The sequence below is a fragment of the Corvus brachyrhynchos genome, unplaced genomic scaffold, assembly GCF_000691975.1.
Source record: "Corvus brachyrhynchos isolate BGI_N302 unplaced genomic scaffold, ASM69197v1 scaffold7, whole genome shotgun sequence".
Lineage (NCBI taxonomy): Eukaryota > Metazoa > Chordata > Aves > Passeriformes > Corvidae > Corvus > Corvus brachyrhynchos.
In genome coordinates, this window is record NW_008239054.1 from 2,964,326 (window position 1) to 2,976,577 (window position 12,252).

At 38.1% G+C, this 12,252-nt stretch overlaps 1 protein-coding gene and 1 long non-coding RNA gene across 2 annotated transcripts in view; one reads left to right on the forward strand and one right to left on the reverse strand.

The window, feature by feature from the left end:
- Positions 1-6,964, forward strand: part of LOC108447880 — a 12,786-nt gene extending 5,822 nt beyond the window's left edge. Inside the window, exon 3 of the long non-coding RNA XR_001863580.1 lies at positions 6,880-6,964. This is a non-coding gene — a long non-coding RNA (uncharacterized LOC108447880). The remainder of the gene's footprint in view (positions 1-6,879) is intronic.
- Positions 1,200-10,921, reverse strand: FRRS1L (ferric chelate reductase 1 like). The gene is made up of 4 exons (XM_017739105.1): positions 10,815-10,921; positions 10,192-10,330; positions 6,915-7,161; positions 1,200-6,443 (listed from the first exon to the last, which is right to left on the reverse strand). Exons 1-4 carry the CDS (start codon positions 10,919-10,921, stop codon positions 6,271-6,273), a joined length of 666 nt encoding a protein of 221 aa, XP_017594594.1. The 3' UTR covers positions 1,200-6,270.
- Between the last annotated feature and the right edge of the window lie 1,331 nt (positions 10,922-12,252).

Sequence of the window (12,252 nt, forward strand, 5' to 3'; positions counted from 1 at the left end):
AGGAATATTTTTATTCCCTGGCACAAAACCTAAGTGAATTTTTCATTTATTTAGCCTTCTACCAACACCACCTTAGGAAACTGAACTGAATGATGTCGAAACTAAGAGAGAGATATGAAGCTAAATCACTAGTTACTATAAAATGTTCGCTTCCCTGAGTAAGCATTGGAGCCATAAAAGATTTGCAGCTGCTCACCACTTCTGAAAAATCCAATTACTTCTTTAAAAACACAAATATGAATTTAAGAATCATTTAGGAACAGCTCAGAAAAGTACTGGTAATTCTGTAATGCTCTTGTCTATAAAGAGTACAACACCTTTACAGAAAATTTCTTAAGAATGCCACAGAAAAGCTCATCTTGTAAGGACATTCCTAAACAGCCTCTAACTGCAGATCAGAATGAGCCTATGTGGAGCAGCAGCTGTTCTAAGATACAGGTTGTGAAGTCCTGCACTTATTCCAACCTCACACTGGTTTGGAAGAACATTCCTACTTCGATAAGTAACACAGGAAGAGGGCAAAAGCAACAGTTGGGAATGCCTATGGAACCGTGTCAGGGGAAGTTCAGATGGGAGCTTAGGAAAAGGTTCTTCTCTGAGAGGGTGGCCGGTCACTGGAACAAGCTCTGCAGGGAAGTTAAGGAGCATCTGGATGATGCTCTTAGTCATATGGGTTAGCTTCAGGCAGTCCTGTGAGGAGCAGGGTGTTTGTTGGCCTCTAAGATCCTTATGGGTCCCTGCCAACCTGAGATAGTCTGTAAGTCTATGAGTGCTATTCAAAATACTTTGTAACCCAAGAAAAAAAATCTGCCCCTTTCTTTACAGTAGATTCATTGCTATTGCCAAGTCATAACACAGATTTTCAAACCAAGTAATGTCTTTTAAGTCTGTATTTTCACACCTATCGACTCCACAAGCTGCACATATCCTCTCTGACATTTCAAAATTGCACTTCTTTTGCCTCACTATCTGAGCCCAAATTAGTTAAATAACCATGTCTAAGCATATGTAATTTTATAAAACCTACTGTGAAAACAGAAAAAAAAAGTTACCAAAGTGATTATTTCATATTAATAAAAAATGTTTAGAAAAGGAAGGCTTACCTAGATCTTACTCTGTATTTGCAAAAATCAGATACCTCAACATACAAATTGCATATAAATAAATAGATATGGACAAAAAAATGTAAAAAGCTGGCATATGGTTAAAAAAATTATTTTCTTTTTTATTAGTTTTTGTACACAGGGACTTGACATTTTCTTTCAAATCTTTCAGTTAAGAGCCATAGCTATCCTGGGCAGGTTGAGGGAGAGCTGCCCAAACGCACTGCTACAGAAATACTGATAATGAAATTTTAATTAGAGGAGCTAATGTACGGAGCCGCTAAGGTAAGATTTAGAGCCCCCATCCTTTGATACCCAGACTGCAGCCAGTAGGGAGTACCTGCTCACTGGCCATTAAACAAACTGAGCAAGTACTCCCTGCTGCAGCCCACTGCCACTACTGCCTCTGGGGTCTTGAGAGGTTTTTATACCTCTGAAGGCCAGATCAAGCCTCCAGCTCTTACCTTGAGGCTTAACAGCAGAGGACATCTTGTGGCATAGTCTGACCAGTTGCCCACATCAGCCCTTACACAGCTGGGACCTGCCTAAAAGCCAAAATCTCATTCAAATCAGACTCCCTTCTCATGACATCAAGTAATATTTGCCTGGATAAAGGGTGCCAGATGGGCGCTGTCACATGTAAACTTATACAATAGAAGGTATGCCAAAACCATTAGCCCTCCCGGGTCATTTGTCCTTACCCAGTCTCTCCAGTCTTCTGTTCCAAACTGCTGGGAGTCATCAATGCCCCACCGTGCAGCATTCAAGCAAACTGCTTTACCAGTGTCACTACATGCTGTGGAGTCAGGGTTGAAAGGGATCATACCAATTCATGTCAGCTATGCGCATCCACAGCTCCATGAAGCAGAGAAACACTGTAATATTTAAATGTATTTCTGATTTTTATCATAAATGTAAGGCTCTACGCAAAGTCATATTTTGTACAAAACACTAACACTTACAATAGTTACCTCTGAAAATAACTGATATTAGACCTTCTGTAATTCTCTGAAATATGTATTTCCTTCTTGTAAAGCTATTAACAAATACTTTACTTTTGGGAAATTATTTGGAGATGTTAGAACAAGAGGAGGGTGGGGGGAAATACACCTGCTACACAAGAGTGTGGCAAACCAATGAAACCACAAAGTCACAAAATGCCATTTACATGCTGTTAAAGTTACATAATTTGCATATAAACTTTAATTCTGACTCTAGAGTACCAGAGGGTGCAAACTTCCTATGGACCCAGAAAAAACGTGAAAGAACTGACAGAGGTCTACTCTCTAAAACAAAAAAAAATTTCTTTTATGTAAATGTCTGATGCATTTGACAGATGAGAAAGTAAGGAGAAGACCAAACAAAAAAAAGAAAGACCTGTGTCTTCCCTTAAACTTACAGCAGTTATGTGAGTTATAGCAGTAACTGAGAAATAACTGAGTAGATATTTAGTACATGGAGGCAGTTGCAGGGCTCTTTTTTTGTTCCAGACCCAGGATATGGTGCCCCAAGTGAGCTTCAAGACCACTGCCTGAGTGGCATGCTGATGTACACCACATCAATCATTCTCTAATCCCTGCACTGAAGATTGGGAAAGTCAGTGCCAAACACAGCTTTAACATTATTTAACCCAAACTGGGGGTTCCTTCAGATTAGGGAGGCCACAAGTGTTTATTCTCTTGCTACCCAAGTATTGCAAAACCAGTCAAGATGGACAAGAAGGCCACAGAGGGAGTTCAAACTTTTCTCATCAATATGTTCTCTTTCAAAACCAGAATATTTCCCTTATGGTAAGAGAAGACAGCATCACCCTGTGTTCAATGACATTATCAAATCAGCTAGGTGCTTTTTTTTTTCTGATGGGGGAAATCAATTAGCACCTCACCTATACCTAAAAATACACAGTTATTTGAAACCAGCAATGAAAAAAAAAAAGAATTACGCAAAAAAAAAATCTTTCTAATTAATAATTACAGTCACATTTCCAACCACCACCATACTCTAAATATGCCCTCTCTAAGCTCCTTGCCTCTGTATTAAGTCACTGTGCAGCAAGCAATTCTTAAAGTACTTAGGAAATGTGCCTTTAACAGTTGTTTGGTCGTAATCACACTAGAGAAACAAAAAATTATTTGGAGAGGGAAATATCTGCCTCCTTTTCCAATGCAGGCCTTTTCTTCTAGTTTCTGCTGGTACCAGTCACTTAGAAAAAAAAATAAAACAGAAAATATTTGAAATGCCATAATCACTTAAAAATTACTTTGAAGACTGCTACTTTATAGTAACTTTGTATAACAGGGATAAATCCTACTTTCCAATATTAAAAAGAAACCAAAAAGACAAAACATTTGAAAACCAAAATACCCTCCATGGCAAGTTACTATGCATGCCCACTCAAATGTTAAGACTTACGAAGGATCATACAAACTTACATACCACATTTCCCTTATAACCTTCTCCTCAGATTTCATCCCAACTAGTAATTTCTAGATAACTCATACCTTCTTTGTTAACTTGAATTCCATAGTCCTGATTTTCCCACTGTGAAGAGGAACTCTTAGATAAACTCAGTGCTAAACTCAACCATCCACTTAAATGCCAGATAATAGATTGTTTTTCTGCTTCCTGTGGCCTTTTATTTCCTCCCTTTTAATTAGACACTTTATTAGGCTAATTAAGTACTGTGAAGCTTAGGTGAAATTTTTTTTAGAACTGCTCATTTCTGCTAGTACTTCAACAAGAGAAAAAACATGATGAGAAAAACACAGCACACTGACAAGTAATCTGAAAAAGGAATAAAATATAATGTAAAGTACTTTGCTCTTGCTTTAAATCCTGTATTTTAAACACACCCAACTTCATATATGTAGAAAGCAGACTGACAGCTGTCACACAATTTTATCTTAGTATTATTATTGTCATCTATAACATACCTGTGTGCTCAGGTCCAACCAGGCTATCCTAAATCCAGAACTCTATTAAAGAAAAGAGGAGCCAAACCGGGTTTCTATCCTAGCTCAGTACCTTTAAATTATTAAATTAGCCCTTTAGTGGGTAATCAGGCAAATCGCTGAAACAGTAAATACCAAGCCATAAACTAAAGCAACCCTCAGGCTCTGAGAAAGAGCTGCAGTATCCCAGCTGCCTACAAATTAGCACGAAGGACAAAGAATTTACTCTAATGATTTCTTCACTTCACCTGTTTGCTGAATGTAAAGCTCATTATCCAGGCTTCTGCTTATCTGCTCCAGCCAATCTTAAAGTTAAATTATGCAGCTGTCGTGGGCCAAAGCAGACCTTATTAGGTGGTCTCTACTTGATCAGGTGATGAGTAAGTAAACCAACCCGAGAGAAGTAATCTATACTAAATAAAGCTACTGTATGCACTTTTAAAGTTCACTTCTTTCTGAATTTCTCTTCCCTTTCCCCAACTCTAGTCCAGTAATTTTAAGTGAACAAATCCTTAAAGACATCAATGAAAATATAAAAAATTAACCAATCTTTCTTTTGAAATAGGGACAAAGTGTTTGCTATGAAGGTAAGTTCATCTTCAATCTAATTCATATACCTTAAGCATAGGTTTGAAGAATTCTGAGCCTAAAAAAACTTAGTTTACAAACATCATTCTGTGAATAAGGATGCAAACCCAGCCAAGCTAGTTAACTATTTTATACTCCATGCAGCAATGAGACTAGAAAGGAGTTGCTTTACAAATACTTTACCACATTCTATGTTAGAGAGTCCTCAAGCGCACCACATTAGATAAAACTTTGGCACTATTTAGATTTTAATTCTACTTAAGTAGAATTTTAGTGTAAGTTGGAAAGTGAATGAGTAACCTTACCTAAGTACATTTGACTGCTACATGTAAATGTGTCGTACGCTTCCTATTATGTGAAGAACGGGAATTCTTCACTCTAAAGTGAAGAATTCTCCACTCAAAGTTTTTATAATATTCTGTGGCTCATAAATACATTTTGACACTTTTCATCTCTGTAATATTTAGCATTCCTCTTCTACTATTTACTGGTGATAAAAACAGCTAACGTGTTTCCTTTTTAGCTCATCTTTTTCCACAATAGCTACATTTTAGCAGTGGTTTGATGAACAAAAGATACTGCTGTTCTTATTAATCCCTGTCTTTCCTTACAAATAATCTCATTTATATTTCTTTGTAAGATAACACCAGCTGCCCACAGTCACCTTTAACATGAACAGGATATAATGGCATACAACACAGAAAAAGAGATTACTTCATACTACTGCACAATTACTTAAAAATATATTTACATGTCAGCAAAATTACTGTTTTTTTCATAAAAAGAGAAAAATTGATTTAATCTATTAGGAGGACATCCTATGGCTTGTTGGGAACTTTTATATTCTGCATGCTTTACACCTGGTTTTCCTATGTATGGAGAATTTATATTGCTGTATTCTCCCTTCCCCTTGTTTAAATTACTTTATATCTCACTCTTAAAAGAAGTAGCCATTTCTTTCCAAAAGGCTACTGAAACACAATAAAGACATTCGTCATCTCTTTCTGTTGGAAAAAAACCCATGCTAATGCTTGAATATGCAAGTTTAGTTTTGGAAAGTACCACAGCAAGCACACTTTGATAAATACATTACAAAAAAAAAAAAGAAATTGGGAGAACTGTCCACTACTTTTATACTGCTGTGTTGGTATCCAGATCTGCAGATCAGAAACTGCACTTGCAGTTGTGCTCCCTGCTCTAGAAGAACCAAACAGCATTACAGTGTTTTGCCAAATTTGCTTTTTTGAAGCAATTTGGAAGGCAATTTTGTTATTTGATAAGATGTCCATCACTAAATTCACCTAAACACACATACAGGCACCCCTCCCAAACACACATACGCACACACACACATTGATTTTACAAAAGTCTCATTTTCTTTAAGCAAGAAATCACAACACTGAAAATATTCTCCTATGTGTTCACTGATTATTCTTAAATGATTTGTCACCACTCTGTCACTCAAAGGAGATGGTTATTTCACTCTTCTGAGAAGCTAACTATGTTCAAAAGCAGCTAGATGAGGATGGTGATGTGATATAAATTCCAATAGAAAAATGCACTGTCCATCCATATAGCCGTCCATCCTGAGAAACTTCCACTGCCAAATTCTTGCTATTTTCCATTGGTCATGGGGTTCCCATCAATAAATAGAAGGTCAGTGCAACAATGAGGAGCAAGCAGAAAGGAGAAGAGAAGGTCTGATAGGCAGCCGAAGGCATGAAAATATCTTCATACTTGTAAATACTGACAACACGCTCTGACACGGGTGGAGAGTCTATATCGTGACGAGTTATAGAACCTTTAGCAGGTAAGGGCAGAAAGAAATAATGTCAGATGCAATTTTTTCTATAACTCCACCAAAGAAACAGGTAGGCAGACAGGTAATTTTCAAACCTACAAAAGCATGCAATATTACACTGTCAGGGAGTAGGCTCATTTCTTTCCTTTCTGAAATTAAATTTCTGAATAAAACAAATGAAATTCAAGTAAACAACAAACATTCTTCAAAGGAATTAAGAACTTCTAGTTACAAAGTTCTTCTAAATTCAGCTTTGGGAAGTGGTGATAGTGGGTATATAGCCAAAAAAACAAGACATGTTGGACTCCTGTCTTTCTTTTTATCCATTTTTAAGCCTCATGCTGCCAGAATTTTAGCTCATTAAAAAAACAAAAATTTGGGGGGGAGGGCATGTCTAGTAAGAATCATGTTATTGAAAGACATTTATCCATCTCAGCACATCAGTTCTGCTGGTAACAGAGATCAACTTACCCTGGATTGCTGGACCCCAAGCAAACAGGTAGTACCAACTCAAGTGCAAATCTACGATGGTTTCTTCTCGGGGAACATACACAGGACGCTTGAATCGACACGTTACACGGTTGTTTTCAAAAACCCCTTCCTCATCTCGAGCAGGATTTCTCTGGATTTCTTTAGCCCACTGACCAACATTATAGAAGTGCTGTATTCGGACTCTTCCGTTATCATCATGAACGCAAGCCATGACATCATCTCCTCCCTACAAGGTTAAAAAAAAATTGGAAGATGGAAAACAAAAGCGTCATAAACCACTTCCTCATTTATGTAATTCAAAACTAATCAAGACCTGGGACACTCCTTCCTTCTTTCTAAGTTATATATACACAAATATGTGTTCCCCTACCAGGTGTCTTCAGTAAGATTGAAAAGCATGTAACTGGGTAGCAATAGTTACTTACCCTTACTATCTCTGAATTCTCTTTTGGATCTTTCTAAAAGTTATTTACTTAACATATATTTGTAGGATATGATATCACTCTGATATCACATAATTAATTGATCTGTGGAAGGCTGTTTTCTTCGCTATTTGTGAAGTTCTGGGATACTGCTTCATAAAATGCGGCAGTCTTGAATCCATGATGTGTACAAAATCCACTGCATCAAATCATGGACAGAAAACCAATACACTATTTAGTGAGACAGAGGAAATAAATCTACTACATATGAGAAAATAATAGCATCAATTAAAGTAAGTCTTTTCTAATCTCTTCTCATGTTCACTTAAGGGAACATCACTTTTCCTATCTCTTTTATCTCTTATAAGAAATGTTCAGCATGTAATAACAGAATACAGTGTGCCATAAGATACAAGGAAAAAAGTAATCAACATGTGCTTCTTCACTTAGCATAAACAGCCAGCAAAGAACCAACAGACAGAAGGAAGAAGGAGACACTTATTTGTGGAGGTCATTCATTGAAATACCAAAGCAGTTGCTGGAACAGTTACTCAAGGTGACTGACAAAGTGGTAGAGCTCTGTAACACTCAGGGATGAGCATTAACTTCAGGAGTGCTATCTCACAGAAGCCTTAGCACCAAGAGCCATTAAAACACTATCCAAGCTGGATGAGTGCCACAGCTATCAGTGCTGTATTAAACACAGGCCCTGCTCCTCCCATACTCATCTTTCTGATATGTCATACTGATGATAGACGTGATGCTTGCTAGTGTGATCACCCCTCGGTTCTTTGTTACAGGGAAAAGAGAGAAAAAGCATGTATTTCAGCACTGTGGGAATATTGCAATGGGCATTTGTAAAATATGTGCCAAAAGTGAGGGGAAAGAGGGGACGACTAGGTAAAACACATGCTTGAACAGTTTCTGCACCTTGGTGCTGCTACAGACAACCTTTCCAGCTTCTGTCTTGAGACTATGATTGCTCTCCATAACTTATTTTCCAACTTAACTTTTATACATCTAAGCACAAATCCCTCATTCTTAAGGCGAAAAAGGCAAAAATAAAGCTGTTTTTACACTGAAGGAGAAAACTAAAAAAGAAAGAAAAAAACATTTTGAATTTCAGTTAACAGAATGACATTACAAAATCCTGCCAAGGCACAAAAGCCTGCAAGTGGAAAAGCAAATGTTATTTGATACAAAGAAATAGGTCATAGGACTTTTAAAAAATCTATTGAGGACACAAAGTAGGTTTTTTTCCTGAACTTCTGAAGCTATCCAGGCCACACCATTTTGATTAGGGCCTCCAAAGCACAGCCCATTTCTCACAGCTGAGCTGTTTTGACTCAGAGCCATTTTACCATCAAAGCCTGTGCATCCCAGGACACCAAAACATCCTGGAAGTTATGAAAAAGATGGATTCAGCAGGGGAGCCAGAGAGGAAGACAGATACTGGCTGGTTTAGCCCAGCTGACTTACGGGCATTACATGATACGCAGTGGCTGATGAGAGGAGGGCAGTGGGACCCTGCAGTCCACTGCAGGTACCTCAGAGCTACAAACTGGAAACACAATCTGATAGCCTGAGGACAAATACTTAAAGGTGCTGAGCTGCTTTGAAAACCCTGTTGAGAACTTGCATTGCCAGGCTTCTAAACTCTTCCCAAAACTTGGCTGTAAAGCCATTCTTTACATCAAAACCACAAACTGTTTCTTGTGACAGGAACTGTTCTTTGTGACACAAAAACCTTCTATCTTCATTGTGTTTATTTCCAGTGTCATATTAAAGCATGTGTAATAATGACTGAGAAGCACCTTTGCTTTCTGTTTTTCATTTTGGGTCTGGTAAAAATGCTGTTAAGTCAGTGCAAGTCTTCCAAATAATTTTTTTTTTGTAGGTTCTAGGCCAGGATGTCTAATTCCTGTATCTTTTCAGACTGCTACTTTCAACCTTACAAGAAACAGTCCTTTCTTTGACTTGTGATTTAGGACATAGGCCCAGTATTGTTTTATATACTCATGCATGTTTCTGTACATGAACACCTATATTATAAACTGAATTTTAATCCTAAACATTTTACCAGGATCACAGACAAAACATCTTTGCATAAGTCACCTATTGCCCAGGTTTTCTGAAGTCCACACATTACATGCTTCTGTTTTGCTCATTAAGACTCAATGAAAAGTGGAGCTTTTGAATGAAAAAGTAAGTACAGGAATAAGCATAAAACCAAATCAAATAAAAATCCAGAAGAGGGAAGAAAGTTTAACAAGACTGCTTTCTAGAGTATATATGTTTAAATTAGCAGGAATCATTTTCTCACACATTTGTGGCTTCCCTGGAACAACACATAGGTATGAAAGAAACACAAAAATTTCCTAAATTAAATAGTGAAATAAAAATTTATATTGCTGAAAGTCAGCTGATTTACTGAAGAATAAAATCACTTGCTATTCAGTTTATGGTGTGTCTTTTGCCCAAATTACACTGACATAAAGCACAACAGGACATTTCCATGTGAATTGGCTTATCCCTGAGGGCTTTTCTAATAAAAAGACAAAAAGCTAGTGACATTCAAACATTCAGAGCTGAACTGAAATACTGTTGTAGTTCTCAGAGAAGAAGGGAAAGGAGATGTTAGGAAGGATGAAGCAGTTTTCTGTGAGGCAGTGCTCCCAGGGGGGCTACTGAATGGTGCTTTGTTTTCAGCAAGTCACTTCTACCTTAAATGCTCTGTTTCTCACCAATCAAATATACAAATATATATAAACCATTGAAATCTTAGCATGTGAAAGTGCATATATTGCCAACACGAAGAACTGTACGCATCTTACCATTTTCTTGTCTGAGGAAAATCCCACTGCCACCCAGCCATCTGTGTCAGCACTCAACTCAAATTCAACATCAGCTCCAATTCTGCGGTAGCTTAGGAAGTAGTCACAAGTTTCTGCATTACATCCAGGTTTACCATACCTAAATGGAATTGAATAAACATAACCTTTTCCTTGAAATTTCCTGCTATGGAACTTAATAAAGGTTTTGCAAGAAAAAAACCTAGAAGAATGCATTTCAGTATAATGGCAGTAAAACATATATTCTGCTGGACATAAAGTAGCATTAATTGTTTGCAGTTATTACTCTTTTAGTGTAAGAATGTATAGTATTCAAACAGTACAGCAAACAATTACACACAATATTACTCTGTTGACCTTCCTTGCTCAGGCTTTTTAAGCGCTTCATGAAAATACAAGAAATGTGAAGGAATTGTACGTCCATAACTATGACATGTATTCTTAAATAAACTAGTGTCCTCAAATAATATAGCCTGTACTACAAAGAATGTTCTTAAATAATGAACATTTATTAAAATGACTGTGAAACACTAACCAAAGTCTCCAATACCATCAGTCAGCATCTGTAAACATAAAGGTATCTTTATCTCTTATCTCAGACTGACCTGAAGCATCCCTTGGTTTTTCCACAGTCATCCACTCTGATTTTTGCAAATATGTCCACAGGAGGAGCAGTAGGGAAAGGGTAACCTGTATAACCAGAATAAATCATTACTAAATAAAATACAAGGACTAAAAAACATTAATACTAAAGAGAAGGTGTTCCAGTAGCATTTAATTTGCTGATACCTGAACTGTTCAGATGAGTGACTACTTTGTCAAGTACACAATTCACTGCTCAGATAGTCCTGGATCCAGGTACCAAAGTAATGTGAATAACTGAAAACAAAACTTTTCTCAGGTCTCCTACATTCATCAAGGAAGGGGAAGAATGCCGAAGGGCAAAAGTTAATGTAAGGCAGCAGGACCATGGACTACTGTAGTCAACCAACAATTAGGGATCTCCACTCAGCTATCTCTTTGTGCACTCGTAGTCCCCTCAGGAAAGAGAACTGACTCCTCAGCCCTAAACGACAGCATTAGGTATAAATGCAGGCAGGGCACTAGATGCAGAGCTGTAGGAATGGATACTGAAAGGACCTTATAATACATCCTCCTTTATGAAGTAAAATAAAACACATATTGCAGTAAAAGGTAAGAGAGTATCAAGAGAGGGAACTGCCTGCAGTTATGGCCTGCAATCACTTGTGAAGGCAGACGCAGAAGAGCCAGACAATGAGAGCTATGATTCCAAGCAATCCCCTGTCTGCTGCACGACAGTACCAAGGAGAAAGTGAGAACATTTACTAACAGACCTATTCAGTCTTGGCTTGTGGGAGCTGGTGGCTGTTGCATAAGCACAGGTATTTTAATAGGATATTCTTTTACTTAGCCAGATGAAAACCAAAGTGCTGGCTGTGAAACTAGAAAGTCCTCTGAAAACGCTTCATTGAGTAGGCATAGCGCTTCGTTGAGTAGGAAATGAACACTGCAGTTAGTTACAGCATCAGCACACAAACTTTTGACCTACACAACTTTGGGCATTTGGGAGCCTTGACTCACTTCCCTAGATTTCTGACAATGGCAATGGAGAAGTATGCTGAAAGCTGCAAATCACAGCTCCACCAACTGTATCAAGGGCCGGGTAAATTACCCTGCACAAATAAGTTCACAGAATTTCACAGCAGTGTGTAGCGGCGCATTACTGAAACACAGGTCACAGGATATGCTAGTTTCTCACCTCTTACGTATTTTCAAATCCACTGAACAAATGCAGCCTAGCCGCAAAAGTGGAGTTCTAACATTCCGCCATTTGTAAATGAAAAAAAAAAAGCACACCCCCAAACCCACGAGCACACTGTTTCGTGACACTTTAGGGCATCCCTCACACGTCCTTTCGAAGCCCACACACCCCAGGACTCCTTTTTAAGCTTCCAACCCGGAAAGCTTTGCAAGAGGGGAAGGCGAGGCGCCGCCGGCCGGCCCCGCTCTGCGAGAAGGCGA

Bases quoted from the DNA above. Each gene is read 5' to 3' on its own strand.
- FRRS1L (XM_017739105.1), bottom strand. From the start codon at position 10,921: ATGATTTATTCTGGTTATACAGGTTACCCTTTCCCTACTGCTCCTCCT. The intron at 7,162-10,191 runs GTAAGATGCGTA...TTAACCTTGTAG, and splicing joins TTTCCTCAGACAAGAAAATG to GGAGGAGATGATGTCATGGC. The intron at 6,444-6,914 runs GTAAGTTGATCT...TACCTGCTAAAG, and splicing joins TTGGGGTCCAGCAATCCAGG to GTTCTATAACTCGTCACGAT.